Source organism: Budorcas taxicolor, chromosome 19 (genome assembly GCF_023091745.1).
Source record: "Budorcas taxicolor isolate Tak-1 chromosome 19, Takin1.1, whole genome shotgun sequence".
Classification (NCBI taxonomy): Eukaryota; Metazoa; Chordata; class Mammalia; order Artiodactyla; family Bovidae; genus Budorcas; species Budorcas taxicolor.
The window spans coordinates 9,127,989-9,151,582 of NC_068928.1; the positions used below are offsets into that span (position 1 = coordinate 9,127,989).

The 23,594-nt window shown below is 52.8% G+C and overlaps 2 protein-coding genes across 2 annotated transcripts in view; one reads left to right on the forward strand and one right to left on the reverse strand.

Moving 5' to 3' along the window:
- LPO (lactoperoxidase) overlaps positions 1–6,070 on the forward strand; it is a 29,133-nt gene extending 23,063 nt beyond the window's left edge. Inside the window, exons 10-13 of the mRNA XM_052658342.1 lie at positions 2,749–3,001; positions 4,648–4,821; positions 5,438–5,675; positions 5,863–6,070. Coding sequence (XP_052514302.1) covers positions 2,749–3,001; positions 4,648–4,821; positions 5,438–5,675; positions 5,863–6,070 — 873 coding nt within the window. The remainder of the gene's footprint in view (positions 1–2,748; positions 3,002–4,647; positions 4,822–5,437; positions 5,676–5,862) is intronic.
- Positions 6,071–8,715: 2,645 nt separating this feature from the next.
- On the reverse strand, positions 8,716–18,639 carry MPO (myeloperoxidase). Its single transcript, XM_052658309.1, has 12 exons — positions 18,564–18,639; positions 18,321–18,414; positions 17,844–18,019; positions 17,532–17,655; positions 17,305–17,434; positions 17,027–17,233; positions 15,869–16,187; positions 13,622–13,782; positions 11,405–11,660; positions 10,786–10,956; positions 9,648–9,885; positions 8,716–8,923 (listed from the first exon to the last, which is right to left on the reverse strand). Exons 1-12 carry the CDS (start codon positions 18,637–18,639, stop codon positions 8,716–8,718), a joined length of 2,160 nt encoding a protein of 719 aa, XP_052514269.1.
- Between the last annotated feature and the right edge of the window lie 4,955 nt (positions 18,640–23,594).

Consider the following 23,594-nt stretch of genomic DNA (forward strand, 5'->3'; position numbering starts at 1 on the left):
AACTTAAAATTGATTATTGAGGCATTTTAATGACAGCTGCTTTCAGATCTTCATCAGATGATTCCAGCATCTGATTCATGCCAGTATTGGCATCAGTTTATTATCTTTTCTCATTCAGCTTTGGCTTTCCTGGTTCTTGGTATTATGGGTGATTTTCGATTTTATCCTGGACAGTTTAGTTATTATGTTAGGAGACTCCTGATCCTATTTTAATCTTCTATTTAGGCACATACTATTCAATAATAAGTTACCCTGTGTAGGTTTGGTTATAGGTTCTGACATGCTTTTGCAAGCTTTAGTTCCAATGAGAGTTTAGCTTTCTGAGCCCTTGCAATGCTATTCTGGTCTGCTTCATTTTTCTTCATTCTTCTGGGGTCCCCACCCAATCCCTGCTGACTCTGTCTGCAGGGCTGGAAGGTACTCTCCTGGCTGCCTTCTGTTGCTGAGTAACCTTCTAGAGTTATGGGTTAACCTTCTAGAGTTATAGAAGCCACTATGCCTGAGTCTCTATGCCACTGGGTGAAGAACAGAGACACAGGGCTTCACTGCTGCAGGCAGATCGTGGGTTGGGTTGCGGATCAAGGGTTGAGATGGCTAATGGCTTGAATTGTGAAGCAGATGTGGGGACTCTTTACTAGGTTTTTGCTGAACTTCCCCCTAGCCAGGTCCTCTGGAGAATGAGAGAGAAGGTTTTTCTTAACTGCTTTTGTCTATTTCTGTTGAGGGTTGAAGACTGCCATCCTCTCATGGACCTAGTCTGGGGTATGTAGGAACTCACCATTTTGTCATTCCTTGACAAGGTCTTTAGCTAGTCCATCTTTCCAGCTTTTGGAGTCTATTTAGTGCTGTCTGTTGGCTAAAATTTCCAGGGCATTTAGTTCTGTTTAGTGGAGGATACATTTAGGTTTATTTAGTTACAGTCAGTAAGGAAAACTGAGTGAATTACATCTTGTTTTGGAACCAGAAGCCCCATGTGCATATTTTTAACCATCAAAGAGAACTATTTCGATTCATTTCTTAGCAAAATCTCCACAGTTCAATACTTATTTTTTAAGAAAATGTAGACCCATAAATCTTGCTGCTGGAGATGTGTATAGGAAATCAAAGGATAAAAATTATCTACCTGAAGGCTATCTGAGTTGAGCCTTTTATTAGTTTACTTGGGCTGCCATAACAGAGTAACGCAGACTGGGAGGCTTACACAACAGAAGGGTATTTTCTCACAGTTCTGGAGACTGGAAATCCAAGCTTAAAGGAGTTAGCAGGTTTGATTTCTCCCGAAGCCTTTCTCCTTGGCTTGGCCACCTTCGCTGTATGTTTTTCTCACGTGGTTTTCACGCACGTGTGTGCGTCTCTCTCTTATAAGGACACTAGTCTTACTGGATTAGGGCTCCACCCTTATGACATCATTTAACCTTAATTACAGGCCCTATCTCCAAATACAGTCCCATGAGAGAGTTAGAGCTCCAGCATAGGGTTTCTTGGACTACAAGAAAAAGAAACCCACTCGGGATAATTAAGATGTTCAGTATTGGTTCACCCTACACATGTATCACATGGAAGCTCCTAAGGGTTTCTCCTGGAACCCCAGGGCAGTGACTGTAACGCAGTCGGGCCTCAGCAAGGGTGACTGCCAGAGGCTGAAAATCCTTTGGAATTGAGGCAAGTCATTTTCACTGTCTCTCCCTCCCCTCTTCTCCTCCCCTCACATCTCTCTTTCTCTGTAGACGGGTTTTCTCTGCATTTCTGCTCACGGTAGAAAATGACAATCCATCTGTCCCCTCTATCGAGCACCATCAGAAACAGTCTAGGATAGCTGCATCTGAAATCTAAATTCCTGAGCAAGAGACTCTGACTAACCAGCTTAGTCTGGGGCCCCGGTCAAGCCCGTCCACTGTGGCCAGGGGCAGGGTTCCGTCTCCTGCTGCCTCCCAGAGCCTGAGGAGCAGGCGGCCCGCTCCAAGGATGGCGTCTCCAGAGTCTGTGCTGCTGAAGGAATGGGAAGGACCCCTGAGGGCAAGAGAATATTATACACGGTCAGTGGCATAATCGTGAGCTAGGTAGAAACATGAGAGATATTAGGTAAAAAAGCAGAATGCATTTCACGACGTGTTCTCTAGGATTACGACCAAGTTACAATATGTATACCATAAAAATTAGAGAGAATAAACAATTAACATAATTATCGTGTTGTGGGATGGCATGACTTTATATTTTTTCAAAATTTTCTCAGTTTATGTTAGTTCACTCTTCTGAGCAAAACAAACGAGAAACTGACCTCTCCATGGAGCAGCACTTCTTTCAGAATGGGGGACTGAATGAACTCCCCTTGGTTACCCTGTGACTCATTCCTGTGGTTCTCCATTCCTCTTGCCCTGGCCTGTGGGAAAAAGTTTAATAGTATAATTTTAGGTTAAAGTGATACACGGAGACTGTGATGTTAGCTTCATCATAAATTTAGAGCAAAGATGGCCAAGAGAGTACATTTCAAATGTCAAATTCAAGGGACTGATCAGTAGAGCCTATATTGAGACAGATCATGGAAGATCAGCAGAAACTATGTCATGATCAATCAGTAATGTCTGCTAGGGTTATGGGAAGGAGAATTGGACACATGCAACGCGTAGGACACATATGCAGTCCATTTGCCATCCTTGATTTTTGACCACTCCTCCTTGGCTCCAACCTCACTCCACAAAGGTTTGAGTCTTCTCATGCCTTTTTTTCATAACTTGTGTTTCCTTGCAGATTATCACCTTTAGGGACTACCTACCCATTGTGCTAGGTAGTGAGATGCAGAAGTGGATCCCGCCCTACCAAGGCTATAACAACTCTGTGGATCCCCGAATTTCCAATGTCTTCATCTTTGCCCTCCGCTTTGGCCACATGGAGGTTCCCTCCACTGTGTCCCGCCTGGATGAGAATTACCAGCCGTGGGGTCCGGAAGCAGAGCTCCCCCTGCACACCCTCTTCTTCAACACCTGGAGGATAATCAAAGATGGTATGTCCTTTTGGGGATGCACTATCACCTGGCTGTCTCACTCTGCAGCCTGCTTCTAGAAAAACCTGGCGTGGAAGTCAGGCTCCTGCCACTTCCTATGCAACCCTGGGCAAGTGACTTCACCTCACTGAGCCTCAGTTTCTTCATTTGTAAAATGGGGGCACTAATAATATCTCTCTCACTAGGATATTAAAATGAAATAACTATATACTAAATAATTATCAACTATTATAAATATATAATGAAATTAATATTTGTGTATCTCTTTAAACATAGTCACAAACACACAAATAAATCAGCAATTACTTTTTTCACCTATTAGATTAATGGTACATTTATTAGCAAACTATGGAGAACTTGGAACTCCTTGTGTGTTAGTCTGTCCAAAAGACAGTGAAAATATGTATTAGATGGAAATTAGCACATTTTGACAAGCAATTTTATATTTAGAAATTTACCTATAGGACATAATAAGGAGTGTTCGAATGTATATGTAAACTCAACGGTACTCATTACAGCCTTGATTATACTTGTAAGATTATAAGTAATCTGTTTACCAAATCATAATGCTAGGAAAATTAATAGTGCACTTATGCAATTTAATTGTATTTAATATATTGAAATTAATTGACATTAAAATCTAGGTTTTTCAAAAGTTTGGCCATTAGTTCCTGAGTATCAACTATGTTTGAAACATTAATATTGTATTTTATTCATATAAAATGAAATATGTATGTGCTTGTTTGGATATGGCCAATAAACTAATTTTATAGGAAGATTGTTCCAAAAAAAAATGAAAGACATATATACAGTAGTTCCTGACACACAGGAGGTGATCACTAAATATTAGTTATTATTCTTTCTTTCTTCCACTGTCCTTTAAGGTGCTGAGTTTTCCCTGCTTCCCTTCCCTCCCTCAGGCTTCCCTAACCCTTGCAGAAAGAATTCCTGTGTCTAATAAATCAGCTCAAAAGGTAAAGAATCTGCCTGCTGTGCAGGAGACCTGGGTTTGATCCCTGGGTCGGGAAGATCCCCTGGAGAAGGGCAATGACAACCCACTCCAGTGTTCTTGCCTGGAGAATCCCATGGACAGAGGAGCCTGGGGGGCTACAGTCCACGGGGTCGCAGAGAGTCAGACATGGCTGAGCAGCTGACTCACACACACAGTAAATAAATTGCTCTTTTCTGCTCTTCTCTACAGCTTTCCACCTCCATTAAGTGCCAAAGATTGGACCCCTGTTCCCCTTTATCCTGAGCTGGGCTGTGTTGAAACTGGCTTTTTCTTAAGGCCTGACAAGTCAGGGCATTTTTCTAGAGATTTCTGCCATCTCTTCTCATGGTGCACAGTTCCTTGGGGGACCATATGGAGGAGAAGGAGCCAGCTCTCTGAACTGGAGCTTGGAAGAAACCCTGAAGCTTATGCTCATGCATCCCCACAGGATGGCAGGTGGTGCGGATGGGCTTCCAACCCCCAGCACACCCTGTGGGCTGCGCTGTGTTCTTCTTTCCCCAGTTCCAGCCCCAGAGGGGCAGTTGGCCCATCTTTCAGCTGAGAAAGAGAAACTGTCAGGAGGAGGGCGTGCCCAGCAATGGAAGATGTCCCCAGCTGCCCCACCCCCAGCATGGCCTCTGGGTCTCCGTTGCAGGTGGAATTGACCCCCTGGTGCGGGGTCTGCTGGCCAAGAAGTCCAAACTGATGAATCAGAATAAAATGCTGACGAGTGAGCTGCGCAACAAGCTCTTCCAGCCTACTCACAAAATCCACGGCTTTGACCTGGCTGCTATCAATTTACAGCGTTGCCGGGACCATGGGATGCCTGGTGAGTGGGCCCAGGGTCCAGCCAGGCCTGGGGAATGTTTCACCACTTTCTGGGGTTCTCAGGGACTCTCCTCTATAGCCCCGAGGAGCTGATCAATTCTAAAACAGAAGGCCGAGATGCCTGTTTTAAAACACACCTGTGAAATGGCATCTTCCAGTCTCCCTAAGACAGAGACCAGAGAACATATTTGGTACTATGCCTGGGCTCCTCAAATGAAAGCGATCAACCACTGACTTGTGAAAGCAGTTTAAAAATCCAGAAAATATTAAGAAAAGGAGAATAGAGAGAAAGCAATGGCTACTGGACCTTCCTAAATGTAGAACTTTGAGGGCCAGACTGTCTGGGTTCAAATTCTAGCTGTGTGACCTTAGACAAGTGATTTAGCATCTCTGTTCTTCAGTTTACATATGTGTGCAGGGCTTAGAGCAGTGCCTGGGCCCACAGTAAGCACCACATATACTGCTAGCTCCCTTGAAGCCCAAGTGCCACAGGGTGAAACAGTGGCTCACTGCCTCCCCATTCCCAGAGGCTGGGAAAGCAGACTGCCTAGGGCTGATGGAGCTGGAGTGGGCATGTCCTCAAAGGGCATTAGACAGCCTCCACCTCTCTGCCCTAGGGTACAACTCCTGGAGGGGCTTCTGTGGCCTCTCACAGCCCAAGACGCTGAAGGGGCTGCAGGCCGTGCTGAAGAACAAGATACTGGCTAAGAAGTTACTGGATCTCTACAAGACCCCCGACAACATTGACATCTGGATCGGAGGCAACGCCGAGCCCATGGTAGAAAGGGGCCGGGTGGGGCCTCTCCTGGCCTGCCTCCTAGGGAGGCAATTCCAGCAGATACGTGATGGGGACAGGTGAGTGAGACCTCCGCGGGGAGGGCGGCGGGGGAGGCCCTTCTCAGAGGTGGGCATTGGGGTGGGCGTCCTGCAGGACCGATGCCAGACCTCGGCATGTTCCCGGGGACCTCCTCCCTTCCCTTTTGGCAGAGTGGGAAGGGGCCAGCAGCTGGGCTGTTTGGAGACCCTGCTTGTGTCTCTGTAGGTTCTGGTGGGAGAACCCTGGGGTCTTCACTGAGAAGCAGCGGGACTCTCTACAGAAAGTATCCTTCTCGCGCCTCATCTGTGACAACACCCACATCACGAAGGTCCCGCTGCATGCCTTCCAGGCCAACAACTACCCACGTGACTTTGTGGATTGCTCAGCTGTTGATAAGCTGGATCTCTCACCCTGGGCCTCCAGGGAGAATTAGGGGCCTGGGCTCCACAGCCCCCCACACTGTGCAGTAGAGCTCCCCTTGGCCACGATGCCATTTCAAGTAGACTCAGTGACCCGGCCCCTTCGGGCTCCCTACCCCATCCCAGGCCTTCTGCCCAGCCGAGTCTCTCTGCACGCCCCCCAAGCACACCTTGCTCAAGCCCAAGGCAGCCTCCTTGCCACTCCAGCTCTTTCTGTTGAATCCCACCTCTCCACCCCCATCCTCTCCATCTTTGGAAACCCTCCTTCTGTCAAGACTTACACCCTCCAAAATGCTTTCCGATCTTGCTTGCCAGATGTCACCCATCCTTTCCCCAAAAAAGTCTTGGCTGAGGCTGCGGCCTTGACACCCGTATCTCTCCTCCCCTTGAAGTAGATTGTAAACTTCTTGAGCTCGGCCTTCAGCATGCTTCCAAGTGTGTCCTGGGGCCCCCAGCGTAGTACTTGGCACACAGTGAATGCTCAATAAACACCTGATGATTGACTACAGATGCTGGCGATGACCTTGTTCCCCTCTGGAAGGCAGGCCTTGGAATCACTGCCAAATGAGCAACGGTGTTTACAGTTCGGACGTGTCTCACCACAAAGGGGTCACGTGCATGAGTCTAGGCAGTGAGAGGGCCCAGTTTGGTGCTCTCAGCTTCAAAGCGCTCCCAAAGAAAAGGAGGGAAGGGGCTCCTGCACAAAGAAGGCATGGCCGTGGGGTGGCAGGAGAACTTTCAGGGCATCACCACAGAGGCAGAGAGATCCAAGCCTGGATTTCCCCCAGAGCTAATTTGGGGGAATTCCCTGGTGGTCCAGTGATTAGGACTCCACACTTCCACTGCAGGGGACACAGGTTCAATCCCTGGTCAGGAAACTAAGATGCCCACATACCATGATGTGCAGTTTAAAAAAAAAGTTAATTTCTTTTCCAGGAGTCCTTTAGGGAAATACCCTCTTTTCTAGGTTAGGCTGGGGAGCCTGTGAGGCCTGTGACCAGCAGCTCCAGAATATTCCTAGTTTGCCACCCAATACACACTCATGAGTTCTTCCTCAGAGACCCTCCTGGGTAAGGTCAGCCCAGTGGGGACCCCCAGGCCCCCTGACTGGCACGGCGGGGGCAGGAGACCTGCAGCCATTCTACAGGAAAGCCTGGGAGCCATAAGAGGGGGTTGAGCAGGGTTTCTCGCTCTTGGGGGAGGTGCTAATGTCTGGGGCTCCCGTGGGTACCTGAGCCTCACATCCTTTCAGGCCCCAGCTGTGGGTGCCCCCCTCCCCAAATGTGGGAAGAAGGGAGAGAATGGGAGGGAATCCACCACGCAGGCAGAGGGATCAAGTTGCAGGCACGCTCATCAGGGGAGCCTGCTCCTTCCCCTCCCTCAGCCCCACCTGCTGTCCTGGTCTGGACCCCCGGCGAAGGCAAGACTGAGGAGGCATCTACCGTCCTGGGGCCTCTGACCCACCGGGCCGGCTGACAGGGTCCCCAGGTGTCTTGTCACCTGGGGAGGGAACCACCTTCCCACCAACCTCCTGCTCTTTCCTCTCCTGAGTGCCCTCTGTTTCCCAACACTTGGCACAGGCCCGATGCAGAGTGAGCATGCAGCAAGCATAATACTTCCCGGGGCAGGGCGCCAACAGAAGGGCTTGGTGCCCACGGTTCGCGCTCTCTGGGGAAGGTGAGGGAAGAGGGTCTGCTCGGTTTGGCTGACCAAGGATGACAGCCTTCCGTGTATGAATCAGCCCAAGGAGAACGCCTGGACATCCTGACCCCCAGTTTAGAAAGGGCCCTGAAGCACAGACCACTCTGGTTCAGGTTCAGAGCCCAGAGCAAGCCTCTTGCTGAGGGTCCAGCCCCACTGCAGACACAGAGCAAAGATCCCCATCTGTGGTGCTTTATTATCATAATCATCAGATATAAACGAATGGTATAAAAGGGCCAAGTTCCTCTCCAAGCAGCTCCTCTGAATAAGTAAGACAACAGAGTAAGGAAGAAAAAGGGGGGCCACGGACTGAGCCTGGCGAGCCTGGGCCTGTAACTCAACCCACGTGCAGCCCACTTCTAATAGCCACTCCTCCGGGGTCGTCACTCCTCCAGGGTCGCTGCTTCACCTCTGTTAACAGGACACAGTCAAGGTGTAAGCTCCACAAGGGCAGAAATGGTGTCTGACTTTTTCTGTGTGTTTCCCATGCGGGCCACACTGCCTGGCAGGTGCTCAATCAACCCAATACTAGAGGATGCAACAGACCCTCTAAGGAGCCATGACAGCAGTTATTTGCAAAGGAAATTCAGGCTGAGCAAGGTTGAGGAACTTGTTCAAGGTCACACAGCTGGTAGGCTGCAGGATCTGAACCCAAGCAGTCTGGCTCCTTAGCCTGTGCGTCTCACCAATCCACTCTGCTGCCTTCCACACACCTAGTATCAGCAAATACACACTCATGTATACACAGCACACAAAACACTACCCACGTTCACATGCAACACACACAAAATGCAATTTCGATTCACTGTACACGCACACACACACACACACAAATGTCCAGTTGTTAGTGGTGTCTTTAGGGAGGGGCTCAGCTAGAGAAGGGAGGGCTCTGTGGGCCCAACCGGCCAGCCCAGAGATGCCCAGCCGTCACTTGCCCGCTGCCCCCCTTACCCTGTCTCTAGCTCTTTTCCCTCCAGGGAGCCAAGTCCAATGCCGGGAGACTACTGCAGCGGACAAAGTCCCGAGGGAATGTGTTGGACATGAAGATGTTGTTCTTGGACACGACGGTGATGCCTGTGTTGTCACAGATGATGCGGGACAAGGAGATCTTGGCCAGGGCCCGCTGCTGCCGCTTGCTGAACACGCCCTTCTTCTGCCACCAGAACCTGCACGGGAACACCCACGGCCACTGTGCCTGAGGCCCTCCTAGGCTGGGAGGACACCCACTGGCTGGAGCTGCTCCTGGGTGACAGAGGACCACAGTGGACAGCGGCCCCACAGCACAGGAGAGCTCCAGGCCCTCGGGTAGCCCAAGGGGGGATTCAAACAAATAGAGCCCCACTCACAGCTGCCCAGGTGCCCCCCACAACCCGCTCCCACCCCAGCAGCCTCCAGGCATCACTAATGACAGACGGGCCCACTCTCCCATGAGACCCTGGGCCCTGGACAGGGCTATGTTCAGGTGGGAAGATGGGATCTAGGGAGTGTGTCTCATTTGTCCACCCAGAGAGGGACACCTTGTTAAGAGTTTCCCCAAGGCACAGTTCGGGCCAGGTGAGAACTGGGTGTGACAGAGGTCAGGCCCACAGTGGAATGAAAACAGGAGCGGCGGCCGGGGGGAAGCAAGGATGGGACCTTCTAATGGAGACTGGTGGCCCCGTGACCACACCCGGGACCTGGAGAAGCATGACCTAGGGTAGCATTTTCTCTCGTCCCTCTCCTTGACAACCACAGATTCCCTCCTTTTTGCACCCTCAACAGCTTCAGGGTACATCAGTGACGACCTTGAGGCTCCCCAGAACACACTGGAAAACCACAGACTCCTTCTAGCAGGAGGAAGCGGGGGTCACCCGAGGGGCAGGGCCAGAGCTGCGAGGCCTCCGTCCTCACCGGTCGCCATCACGGAGCTTCCTGAACTGGGTCCCAATGAGACAGGCGAGCAGCGGGCCCACGCGGCCATTTTTGTTCAAGGGCTCAGCCACACCACCCATCCAGATGTCAATGTTGTTGGGTGTGCGGTACAGGGCCATCAGCCTTCTTGCCAGGTTCAGGTTCCTCAGGACTGTGCCCAGCTCACCCACCGTGTTGGGCTCTGGGAGCCCACAGAAGCGCCTCCAGGCGTTGTACCCTGTATGGGAGGAGCGGAGGGTGGTTGTGGGTGGGTCGCAGAAAGGCCACCCTCCCAACACAGTGAGGCCACATACAGAGGTTCATGCAGGAAAGCAGGGCATGAAGGGGTCTCTCCAGGTGCAGCTGGGTCTCTCCAGGAGCCTCTCTGTCTTCCCCTACCCTTCCCACTCTAAGGTAAATCCTAAATTGTCATCACTCCCGCTGGGTCCAAGAACAGGGGCATCTCCTTCCGCCTGTGGAGATCTCAGACCTGTGATGGGTGCAGTGTGTCTGGAAGGATCAGCCCCATACCAGCTGTCCCACAGTACAGGCATCAGCAGGATGGTAGGCTGATCTGGGCTCCCATTCTGGCTCTGTCCCTGACTTGGCTGGAGAACCCAGGCAGGTTCTGAATTTCTCCAAGCCTCAGTTTCCTCATCAGTAAAATGGTGGTGGTTTAGTCCCTAAGTTGTGTCCAACTCTTGCGACCCCATGGACTGTAGCCCGCCAGGCTCCTCTGTCCATGGGATTCTCCAGGTGAGAATACTGGAGTGGGTTGCCATTTCTTTCTCCACATCAGTAAAATGGAAGTGATAATAATCTCTCCGCCTCAGAATCCACATAAAATGAAGCAAAATGGATTGGAGGTAGGTTTTCAGGGCAGTAGGGGCTCGTTATTATGGCGATGCACTAAAACTGGGGGGGTTCCAGCAACACAAAGTAGGTAGAAGGTGCTGGAAACGGGGCAGAGGGGCCCAGGTCCTGACCTCAGGCCGCACCCTAAGAGCAAGGTTCTGAGGGTTGGCGTTGGGGGGGGGGGGGGGGGGGGGGTTGGTGCCCCGGTAGCTGGGGGCACTGGAGAGGACAGGCACTGGACTGGGAGGTGGGTGGGCCCGGGAGGCCAGGGCAGCCCCCTCACCAGGAAGGCCGTGGTCGCGGCTGCGCTGCATGTTGAGCGCGGGCAGGTCCAGCCCGATCCTCATGACCTGCTCAAACAGCCGCTCCCGGATCTCGTCCACCGCGATTTGGTTCTGGCGGTTCAGCTTCGCAGGGGTGGCCATGAGGCCCCGCAGGATGGGGTCGATGCCACCTGGAGCAAGAGGAGCACGCCGGGGGAAGGGTCCAGCTCGGTATCGGAGCTCAGACTGCAGCGAGCCAGACCCGGGGGCAGTGGCGAAGAGCGCTGAGCGCATGTGGCTCCTGGCGCCAAGGTCCCCGGGTGGGCAGATCCTCACTGAGGCTCTTGCGGCCTCGGGGATAAAGCCATTCAAACTCGTCAGGCTCAGATGCTCCCAGCCCTCCTAGGTCCCTGAGGATCCCAATGCACAGGAAGGAGCCAGCTCCCTAGAAGCTGTCTCACCCCACTCTCTGTTGTTGGATGTGCAAGCAGAGTCAAGTGAACCAGGCCGGAAATCAGATGCCCCGAAGACCGAAGGAAAGACAATTTATTCCGCCCTAGCTCCCTGCGACCAAGTCCACGCCCACCCCACCTTCGGCTGCCAGTTCACTCCCTCACTCCCGGACAGGGTCTTGCTCACCTTCGAGCACAACCCTCCAGCTGGCAAAAAAAACCCTGCTGAGCGGCACGCGGGGGTTGGGCTGCATAGGTTGGTATCGACTGTTCAGGCGGAACATGAAGGGTTGGATGAGGGTGTGGCCGTAGCGGAAGGCGTTGGTGAAGACGTTGGCGATGCGCGGGTCCACCGAGTCGTTGTAGCAGCGGTACCGGGGCAGGTACTTCCGCATGGCCTCCCGCCCCAGCACCAGGGGCAGGTAATCCCGGTAAGTGATGATCTAAAGGAAAGTCACTCAGAGTGGCCTCTCCACTCACCCCTCCCTGCGGATTCTTCACCTGTTCCTGACTCGGAGGGATCCCTCCCTCGCCTAAGGCCAAGGATTTGCCTTCCACAGTACTGGACCTGGGTCCCACAGAGTGGGACCAAGTGGCATGAACAGGGCTCGAGTGCTTGCCTGCTGTGTGACCCTAGGCCAGTTATTAACCTCTCTGAGCCCCAGTTCCTCAAATGTAAATTACAGGTAATTATGCTGCACTCCGCCTTAGAGGATTAAATAATAAAAGGTTTTGTGAGTCCTTTCATAGCTCCCTTGCCCTTGAGTTATTCCTGTCTCATTTCTCTTACAGGGAGAAGGCAATGGCAACCCACTCCAGTACTCTTGCCTGGAGAATCCCATGGACGGGGAAGAGCCTTGTGGGCTGCAGTCCATGGGGTGGCTAGGAGTCGGACACAACTGATGCGATTTAGCAGCAGCAGCAGCAGCATTTCTCTTAACTAGCATACTCCTTGAGGGCAAGGGTTGGATCTCATTTCTCTTGAAATTACTCAGTAGGCAACAAAGTGCCTGGCTCACAGTAGGGTTCAATCTAGTGTCTGTAGACAGAGGGGAGGCAAAATGGAAAAGGGCCACCCTAGGTGATTTCTCGCAGTGAAAAGAGAGGAGAGGGAACAGACACACTCTAGATTCTAGACTCTGGAATCTCCTCTCAGAGTTAATTAAACAAATCTCATTTAAGTTCTTAGTGCCAATGGACAACTGGTCACCCTGGTCACCCTCAGCACCAGCAACTCTCTCCACTTCAAAGCTGAGGAGTATTAACAAGCAGTGTGTGTGTGTGTGTGTGTGTGTGTGTGTGTGTGTGTGTGTGTGGTGTGTGCACTTGAGTGCGTGTTCATGACCTGGGAGAGGATGAGGATGCTGGAGTGTCAAAACTTGGGAGAAAGGAAATCCCCTGGCAGTCCAGTGATTTGGACTCGGCGTTTCCACTGCAGGGGGTACAGGTTCAATCCCTGGTTGGGGGACTAAGATCCCAAAAGCTAAATAGCGCAGCCAAGAAATAAATAAAGCATTTAAATATTTCCCCCCAAATTGGGAGAACACCCCTTTAAGCGAGGATAAGAAGAGTGGGTGGGCTGGGATACAGCCGTGAAAAAGAGGGAGTGTGTAAAGGAGCCAAGAGTGACAATGTGATGAAGGAAAGAAGAATTTACTGAACACCTACTGTACGCCTGGTGGCTCAGCTGCTAAAGAATCCGCCTGCAATGCAGGAAACCTAGGTTTGATCCCTGGGTTGGGACGATCCCCTGGAGAAGGGAAAGGTTACCCACTCCGGTATTCTGGCCTGGAATTCCACGGACTGTATAGTCCATGGAGTCACAAAGAATCGGACACGACTGAGCAAATTCCACTTTCACTGGGCACCAAGCATTTTAGATCCACCTGTTTAAACCTGTCAGTATCATTCCTGGTAGACAGGAAAGTCGAAAGGAGAGCAAGCCTGGGAAAGAGGGAATGAAAGGCAAGTGACCCTTGTCAGGCACTTAGTCTCTGCCAGGTGTTTTCACATAGCTCATGAGGGTTAATTTGCACAGCTAACATGCAGCAGCAGAGAAGGCAATGGCACCCCACTCCAGTACTCTTGCCTGGAAAATCCCATGGATAGAGGAGCCTGGTGGGCTGCAGTCCATGGGATCACCAAGAATCGGACACGACTGAGTGACTTCACTTTCACTTTTCATTCTCACGCATTGGAGAAGGAAATGGCAACCCACTCCAGTGTTCTTGCTGGAGAATCCCAGGGACGGGGGAGCCTGGTGGGCTGCTGTCTATGGGGTCACAGAGAGTCGGACACGACTGAAGTGACTTAGCAAGCAAGCAAGCAAGCAACATGCAGCAGAGGAACTTTGGCATCCCAAGTCTGCCGACCTCTGGCATCACAGATGCCCAGGACTGCCTACCTGGACCATGGCTCCCACGATTTTTCGGGCTTCCTGATAGAGCCTCTCTCCATCCCAGCGGGCGTTCAGGCGCTTGAGCTCTGTGGCCAGCCGGTTGTGCTCCCTCACAAAGAGTGTGTGCATGGAGGCGAGCTCAGGCATCTCACTCGCACGGGAGTCCCCTTGGGGAAGCAAAAGCTACTGTCATTCTTAAGACCTCCCTCCTGGAAAGGACTTGCTCCACTGAAACTCCCTCTGGGGCCAAGGCCTCAAATGCTGTTTATCTCCACTCAACTTTTCATGCCATGCTCAGTCTGCACCCCATCTAGGAGGCCTCCCTTGATTCCCTGGTCCGCCTTAGCAGCTCTTCAGTGCTGGCCGGGGATGCTCATTTACTAAGCATCAGACCTGACACAAGACTTGCCACCTTCCCATACCTGAGACTGCTGGCACCTGGAGGACAAGGACCATGGATTGTGCCTTTTTGTATCTGACCCTCCCACCCAACGTACACACAAACACATGGGGTTTAACACTGCCTGGGACAAAATAGGAGACCCATGAGCACTGCTTGATTGACATTTTCTTGATTCAGGGAAGGCCAAAAAAGTAGCATGCATGTTGGCTCTCCCTGTTTTCCTGCCCATGTCAGACACAGCAAATGATCACAGCCTTTACTCCTGATAAAATTAGATGCAGACTTCCCTGGTGGTCCAGTGGTTAAGAATCTGCCTGCCAATGCAGGGGACTTGGGTGTGATCCCTGGTCTGGGAAGATCCCACGTGCCATGGAGCAACTAAGCCCGTGTGCCACAACTACTGAGGTCTGCATGCCCTAGAGCCTGTGCTTCACAACAAAAGAAGCCACCACAGTGAGAAGCCGACGCACTGTGATTAGAGTAGTTTCCACTTGCCACTAGAGAAAGCCTGCACATAGCAGTGAAGCACTGAAGACCCAGCACAGCCAAAAATTAAAATTAAAAATTAATATAAAAGCAGAAATTGGATGCAACCTCAGAATCCTTCTTACCACAGGACTCTAGAAAGCCACTACCACCTGCTCAGAGCTGCCATGCCCACCTTACTACATGCTAATTCTGCAGCCTGCTTGGGAGAGGGAGTCAGGGCACAGGATGTTTGAAGGCCACACCTGAGACTGTTCAAAAGAACCAGGAGTGACCCTCTGATCCCTCTAGTCCTCCCCTAACCCTGCTCTGGAGGATCAGGACCAGGCCCATTTCTGCAAGACACTGGGTTCCGTCCTCCCCAGCTCTAAAAGTCGGTGGCAAGGAAATTCCCTGAGAGTAGCCTTTCCTTCTCATTACTTGACAAGAGGTCAAGACCATCCGGGCCGGGGACACGTGACTCAACACCATGTGGAGGCGGAGGACTGCTGCTCCTTCTCCTCTAGCCCAGAAAAGTCCACAGTGGGGCTGACCTTGATTCTCTTCCCCAGGGCCCAGCCAGCAGAGCCATCATGAGGAGAGGCTGAGAGGCCAGAGAGAAGGGCCAGACCCACTGTTGGGTTCATAGTTAAAAACACTGTATCAAGTAAAATTTCTGGGCATGGCCACCATCACTGCCCCAACTTTATCCCCAGGACTGCCAGTTGTCTAAATCGAAAATCCCACCCTCTTTTATTACAGGAAATCAAGGTGGGTAGGTGGCAATGTTCTGGAGCAGCTCTGTCCCACAGAAATTCTGCACTGATGAAAACGTTCTACATTTGAGCTGTCCTGTATAGAAGCCATTAGCCTATGGGGCTACTGAACACTTGAAATGAGCACTTGAAAGGTAGCTGGCACAGTGGAGCAAGCTTGTTTTTAATTTAAGCTAAATTACATATAAATGAAAATAGCCACGTGTGCCTAGTGTCTGCCATATTGGATACTGTTGTTCTAGAGCGTTGAGGGCGCCATGCTGCTCTCTCTTTGGTTTCCTGTCCCTGGAGGATTCAGCTTTCCCCTCTCGCAGAGCCCAGATGGAAAGGGAGCAACAGAGAAAGGGCTAGATGGATGGAGCCAGGCGCCTTGGCCATCCCTGAGTCTCCTTCTTAAATTTGGGGGTTTTGTTCTTGTCGTTTTGGGGGTTTGTTTTTGTTTTGCCTTTCCAGCTCCATCCAACTTGTTACCAAGGCAACTCGATTCACATCCTGTAAGTTGGTGAGGGCAGTCTCTCTCAATGCTAACCCAACGGGCTCTGCAATAGGCTCGCCATGGCTCCAGTAGGGGGCGCCCTGCATCAGTCCAGGTCCCTGCCCAGGACTGACCTGCCAGGAAACAGGGGATGTTCGCCGAGCGGTTGGTGAGGAGGCAGGGGTCATCGTGCAGGTTGTCGAAGGGCAGCAGGGCTCGGCCGTTGTCCTGGAAGCGGGTGTTGACGGCCAGCAGCCCCAGCTGGTTGGTCAGGTTGCGCAGCCTCATGGCCAAGGGGTCCTCGCTGCCGTAGACCATGCTGGCGTCCACGAAGGAGGTGAGCGCGTTGATCTGGTTGCGGATGGTGATGTTGCTGTGGGTGCAGGCAGGGGAGGAGCGGAAGAAAGGGATGCAGTCCTGCTGGTTCTTGATGCGGGGGTCATTGGGCGGGATCTGAGGTGCAGAGAGAGGCCCCGCGGGCTCGCCGCGGCCAGGGACAGAGGTCAGGAGTGGCTCGCCCTGGTCCACCCGCCGTTTTAGGCCCTGAATTCCCGCCAGGGAAGCCGTCTAGAACCGAGGACCAGAGCGGGCAACCCAGACGGTAAACAAAGCCTCTCGGGGCCCCTCAGCTGACAGGAAGGTTTCCCAAGGCCCCCGAGGGATGAGCCTAAGGTCCCACCGGCAGAGCGCCTCTGAGCAGGAGGGGCGGTGGCTGGAGGGCTGGCATGGAGGACCTGGGCCCCCTGGAGGTGCGCTGGCCGGTCCTCCGACCCTCCCCCTCAACCTCCCTTCTCTCCTCTCCTCTGACTCTGTTCCTCTCTGCTCGGGTCCCTGGCTGGCTCTCTGTCCTCCCCGGCGGCCTCTCTTCTTTCCCTTCCCCCTCGTCTCTCTGTCCCTCCCTCCGTGCCCTATCTGCCTCTGTCCGCCTCTCTCTGGGACCCTCCTTCCTTCCTTCCTTCCCCTGCTACTCAGCACGTGTCCACCCTCACCCCCGCTCCAACCCCACTACCAGGCTGTGTGTGATGTGCGCTGGGGGTCGGGGCCCCCCGAGTGGGGAGGGAAGACGACTGAGCCCCCCGGCGCTTGCACACAGAAGTCTGAGGGGCAGCGGGAAGGTCGTCAGCACAGACAGGGTGGGAGATGCTGGGTGGTGGAGGCGTGGGGAGCGGTCAGGGCAGGCTTGCTGGGACCCGGAGAAGAAACGCTGGGCAGGAAGGGAGGTGGCCTCTTCGAGGAACGATGCCCCCCGCCCCCGACCCGGCGGGCTGCAGGGCGGGGCCGGGAGGAAGCACCTTGAGCGGGAAGCACGGCGGCTGCTGCAGGCAGCTGGTCTCACAGTTGATGCCGGTGAGGAAGGAGGCGCGGGCGGCCGGCTCGGGGGTGAGGTCGAGGTCGTGGTCGAGCAGCTGGCCCCACTGCATGAACATGAGTGAGCGCTCCTGGTCCGGAGTCAGCTTCTCCGTGGGGAAGCGCACGATCTCATTGGACACGGCGCGAGCCTGTGGGACACCGGGCGTCAGGGGCCGCGGTCTTGGCCGGGCTGCTCCCTCTCCGCCCGGCCGGGGCTCACCAGGGGCACTGGGAAGCCGCTGCGCTTGACCCCGGGCGTCCAGCCGAAGGGCAGCGAGAAGCCGTCCTCGTACTCCGCCGGCAGCCAGCGTGCAAAGGCGCGGTTGGAAGCCCCCAGCGTGGGGCTGCGCCTGCAGGGGCGAGAACACGGCCGCTGACACCCCTTGGTAGAGTCCCCAGCCTCCAGCCACCGCCCGCGCATCGAGGGCCGGCCCCCAGCGGCCGCACCTGTTGTTGCACTGCCCGGTGATGGTTCGGTACTTGTCCTTCTCTGGGCAGCTCACCCCCAGGTCCTGGTGGGCGCAGCCGCTGGTCTTGGACAGCAGGTTCAGCTGGGCCGGGGTCAGCACGTCTGTGGGCCGGGCAAAGTAGGAGGCAAGTGGGAGCTGAGCCCCTGTTTTCCACCCACTGCTGGGGAGACCTGCTTGGGGGATGTGGAGTGAGGACATAGCGGGGGGATGCTAGGATACCCCCCGGAAGGAGGGACTGGGAGACCCACAGAGACTGAGTGAGGCACTGGAAGAGTAGCGGGAACTGTACCTGTGACATTGAAGCGGCCTGGCCACAGGGCCCTCAGCTTCCTCTCCAGCAGGCTGAGGGCCACGTGCAGGTAGTCAGCCGCCCTCACAGCGGTCCGGGTGGCCGCCACTGGCTGCTTGAAGTAGGACAGGAGTTCCATGGGGCTGGCCAAGCCGCTGTGAAGCCGCTGCTTGATGCTGCTTGAGGGAAGGAGGGGTGAGCCCAGAGGAAGAAGGGGGAGACGCTCAGCAGGGCCCCAGCCCAGAGCTGTGGGCTCGAAGGACCCAGAGCCGGGAAGCAGGTTTGTCTTTGTAAACACCAAAGGTTTGGACCTGGGAGTCCAAAGACAAGTGGGAGGTGTGGTCTTGAAGATGTTTTCACACCCGAAGACAGAAAGACCACCCGGCAGAGGGCCCCCCCTCCAGCCTCCAGCCGCACGTTCCCTGCTGCCTGTTCTTTCTCTGAAATGCCGGGGACGGTCTCACTCAGAAGCCCCACCTTTCCCGCCGCTCCTTGTAGGCTTTGTCCACTAGCCGCTTGGCTTCCTCCATGCAGGTCAACACCACTGAGGTCTCCACTTCCCCTGGGACAGCTGCCCAGAACAGAGGTCAGGAGGTCAGGAATGGACCCAAAGTCCCCATCAGACCCCAGAGCCCGGGTGGCTTACAAGGAGGAAAGGAATCCCGGGGACTCAGAACTACCCTTAACACGCCACCTTTTCCCTTCTTTCTGAACTGTTACCTGGAGGGGCACCCTCCGAGGGCTGGAGCATGATCAGAACTGCCAGGAGTCCCGCCAGGCCCAGGAGCAGCTTCATCTCTGCAACAAGACTGCGTGCCCGTGAAGTGTGCAAAGCCCACAGTGCACTGGGGAGACGAGCGCCCCACAGCCACCTCCACCCAGGCCCCCTCCTTCTCACCCAGTGCCCCCACAGTGGGTTCTGCCTACAGAGTCTAGGACCCTACCTCTGAAGTTCCAGGGCTCCACCTGGCATTGGCATCACCTCTTAGCTGAACCTGGGCTTTTATGTTCTCCAGGCTGGGGGAGGGCTGAGGCAGGTGGGTCCCGCCCCTGGAGACTCAAGTCTCTCTCCTCCCCCACTGGGCCCAGGGAGCACAGAAAGAGCCCCCTCGTATGGGAGAAACAGGCAGTGGAGGAGGGACCAAAACCATCTCCAGCCCGTGACCTTGGCACTCCTCCGGAGAATCTCAGCTCCCCATGTGTGCTAGACCAGTGCTGTCCCCAAAGCGTGTAAAATTTTATCTCCCCTCTCCAAAATTCTGGTTCAACTAAGTATCCAGGGTTCCTTTGCAAGGGATGGAAGTTAGGAACCGACAGCCCAGGGAATAACGGGAAACAAATTGGAGTGATGATGGCCCGATCTGCCTCCAGACACTGTTCCCCCACGCTCAACAGTAACCAGGCCCCTGGGGCCAACCGTGGTGGGCAGCCCCTCATTCTTGGAGCAGGCTAAGAGGACAGGAAATCTGACTGGAGATCGTTGAGCTTTACAGGAAAGAGGAACATGGGGGCTACGGGCTGAGGACCAAGTTAACTTCCTCTATCCCTCTCCTCATCGCCTTTCCTCTTGGCTCTTGGTAGGGGACTACCTCCAACACCCCCTCCATCTGCTCCCAGATTTCAGGAACCAGGAGAGAACAGAGCTGTCTGTGGTTAGTGGTCAGCTGGGTGACGCAGCCCAGACCCAGAGGACGGCTGGCAAAGGGAGTGCCAGTGGGAAAGGTGCCCTACAACTCATGACGGTGTTCATCCGCCTTCCTGTGCCCTCATCAGGCTGGGCACATGCCAACCATGGCCCCCATGTCCTGTTCGGTCTACCCACACATCCTACCTCCAGACACCCTCCTGCACTCACTCTTGCCATCTATCCCCAGACCACCTCTTGGCCGAGGAACAAGGGATAGCGACATCTTCCCGGTGTTCCTTCCCCACCTGCCAGGAAGTTCTTCCAGCCTTGTTCTTCCAGGGCTTGCTATGTGTGAACTTGGACAGGTGGCTCTTTGTGAGTCAGGTTCTAGCATTTTATAGGCTTTTGAAAAATACTTTTTTTAAAAATCCTGTAATGTATTTCCATTCTTGAAATGTTATAGAATAAAGAAATAAACTATTTACAGACAGGTGAGATTAGGGTAATTTTTTTCTTTCCAGCTTTGTCATCTTTCCCATAAATAAGAAACAAGAAGGAAAATAATTTCCCATATTCCTAGCACTGACTAATCATCCCATTTCATAATTTGATATTTATATGTAGATATAATGTGTATTTTATTTATTTGTTACTTCATTTTGGCTGCACTGGGTCTTTGTTGCTGCTTGTGGGCTTTCTCTGCTTGCGGCAAACAGGGGCTACTCTCCAGTTGCGTTGCACAGGCTTCTCACTGCAGTGGCTTCTCTTGTTGTAGAGCATGGGTTCTAGGCGTGCAGGCCTCAGTAGTTGCAGCACGTGGGCTTAGTACTTGTGAAACACAGGCTCCAGAGCTCAGGCTTAGTAATCGTGGCTTTGGGGCTTTGTTGCCCCTTGGCATGTGAAATCCTCCCAAACCAGGGGTGGAGCCCATGTCTCCTGCATTGGCAGGTGGATTCTTAACCACTGGACCACAGGGAAGTCCAATATGTATTTCAGACAGTGATAAGAACTTACTTATCCCTAATGGTCCAGCGGTTAGCACTTGGCATTTTCACTGCTGTGCCCTGGGTTCAACCCCGGGTCAGGGAACTAAGATTCTGCAAGATGCAAGGTATAATCAAAAAAAAAAAAAAAAGAACACACTTTAAATATTATTTTATAATGTGACTTTCAATACTTAATTTAGCCTGGACATCTGTGTCAACAAACGGATTTATTTCATTCTTTTATGTCTGCATAATATTTTGTAAGAGATGCTATGTCTTATTCACTAATCCTCTCTTGTTAAGATACTTGGGTCATTTCCTATTTTCACTGTTAGAAGCAGTACTAGAATCATGATCCATGTAAATCTCCAGTCACCTCTTCAATTATTTCCTTAGGTAAAAAGTCCTGAAAGTAAAATCGCCGCATACCTGGGTAGCCACATTTTTAAAGCGTTCACCCTTCCAGTCGTGCGTGGAAGCACCCCATCACCCTCCTTAGCCCTGACAGTTAGTGTCCTTTTACCCTTTTAAGGGAATGGTCAGAGCCCAAGAGGGGAGAGACATTTAATACAAGCTCCTCTTAGCACAGATGAGGAAGACGGAGGTCTGGGAAGGAAATGACTTTGCCGATAGCAGCAATGTGACAGCTCGGAATAATCTACTGGTCAGATCTCTTGACTTACAAACAAGTGCTCTTTACCCAGTGGCCTCTGAAGGTTTACTTCTGATCTTTCACCCAGGATTGTTCAATGAGTAGTTACCAAGCCACTGCACATGCCAGGTACCGTGCCCTCTAGTGAGCAAAGACCCTGACCTCCAAGAGCACAGGAGGATGCGGACCAACAGTACCCCGACAACCCTGGGCAGAATTCTTCAGGAGCATCAGAGAAGGCCTTTCTGAGGAATTAGTATTTGAGATTGTCTTGAAGAATGTTTAGAAGCTGGACACAGGAAGGAAGAGTGCTCTGGCCCCTGAGAATGACACAGCAAAGCCCTGACACTGGTGGGCTTCATCCAGACGGTTCCAACATGGGGAGAGTTTGGGGCAGGCAGAGGCTGATGAAGCAGGTCTAGGACACAACACTCTTGCTGACCTCCTGAGAAGTCCTTGTTCTGAAGGCTCCAGGGAGCCATGGAGGCCCTGAAGTGCCTGGTCAGGGTTCATTTTAGAAAGCTCACATGGGCACTTCAGGGACCAGCCCAGAGGCCCAGTGCCAAGCCTGAGGCATTGCAGTGATTCATAGACATCAAGAGACCTGCCCTGATTTCTCACACACACGTGGCGATGAGTCAGTGAATTTTGAAAAACTGAAGCATTTTCAAAGAATGATACTAAAATGCCTTAAATTCTCTGTGTGGATGGGAGAGGATTCTCAAGATGGACTATCCCAAACCACCTGCCTTTGGCCCACGATGGGGTCTGTGGGCTTGCATTTGTGTGCAGAGGTTTGAGATGCTCTACGATGATGTGAGATGCTCTTTATGATGTTTGCAACTAATTAATAATGGGCCAAGTGACATCATTGCAAGGCTGACCAGTCTGTATCACTGTTGATTCCTCTTCTCAGCCCTGTTTGTCTGAACACATGCAGGCTGTTACTTCAGTCATGTCCAACCCTTTGCGACCCTATGGACTGTAACCCACCAGGTTCCTCTATCCATGGGATTCTCCAGGCAAGAATACTGGAGTGGGTTGCCATGCCCTCCTCCAAGAGTTCTTCCCGAGCCAGGGATAGAACCCTCATCTCTTACATCTCCTGCGTTGGCAGGCAGGTTCTTTACCCCTGTTGCCACCCGGGAAGCCCAGGTGTAACTGAGGCTCAGAGGGCTTCTCAGCGTGCAGAGTAACCAGAAGGAGAATGTGTCTGCCAGAAGAGAGATTTCTGACAGACCTCATGGCGCAAATTACCCCTAGCTAAGGTCCGTGTAGTCAAGGCTATGGTTTTTCCAGTGGTCATGTATGGATGTGAGAGTTGGACTGTGAAGAAAGCTGAGCGCCGAAGAATTGATGCTTTTGAACTGTGTTGTTGGAGAAGACTCTTGAGAGTCCCTTGGACTGCAAGGAGATCCAACCAGTCCATTCTAAAGGAGATCAGCCCTGGGATTTCTTTGGGAGGAATGATGCTGAAGCTGAAACTCCAGTACTTTGGCCACCTCATGTGAAGAGTTGACTCATTGGAAAAGACCCTGATGCTGGGAAGAATTGGGGGCAGGAGGAGAAGGGGATGACAGAGGATGAGATGGCTGGATGACATCACTGATTCGATGGACATGAGTCTGAGTGAACTCCGGGAGTTGGTGATGGTCAGGGAGGCCTGGCGTGCTGTGATTCATGGGGTCACAGAGTCGGACACGACTGAGCGACTGAACTGAACTAAACTCCCATCCTGGGGTAGCCTCTGGAGGGCGCTGCTGAGACTGCTACATTTTAAGACTACAGTCCTTTGCAGGCAAAGAAGGCAATGGCACCCCACTCCAGTACTCTTGCCTGGAAAATCCCATGGACAGAGGAGCCTGGTGTGCTGCAGTCCATGGGGTCGCTAAGAGTCGGACACGACTGAGCGACTTCACTTTCACTTTTCACTTTCCTGCACTGGAGAAGGAAATGGCAACCCACTCCAGTGTTCTTGCCTGGAGAATCCCAGGGACGGGGGAGCCTGGTGGGCTGCCGTCTATGGGGTCGCACAGAGTCGGACACGACTGAAGCGACTTAGCAGCAGCAGCAGCTGCAGTCCTTTGCGGGAGACACCCTCCACCCACACACACTGCCCTCCGCCCCACTTTACCTTCACAAACATCCCCACTCCTAACGTGAAGTCCAACTGTCTGTGGGGTAACGGGCTCTCTCTGCTACTGCTTGCAAAAAAGTTTTATCTGTCTGTGGGGTAACGGGCTCTCTCTGCTACTGCTTGCAAAACAGTTTATTCTTTCTTAATGCTATTTAGGAAACAGTTCAGTTGGGATTACAGTGCGTGTGTGGCTGGAGTGAAGGAGGTTATGGAAGCTGGGGAGGGGGTAAGGACAGCGACCCCTCAAACACCCGAATTGCACCCAGTCCAAAGTCTTTGCTTTCTCTCTCCTTCAAGTTTTAAAAATTAATATAGAAGTATGCTGAGCACTGAAGAATTGATGCTTTTG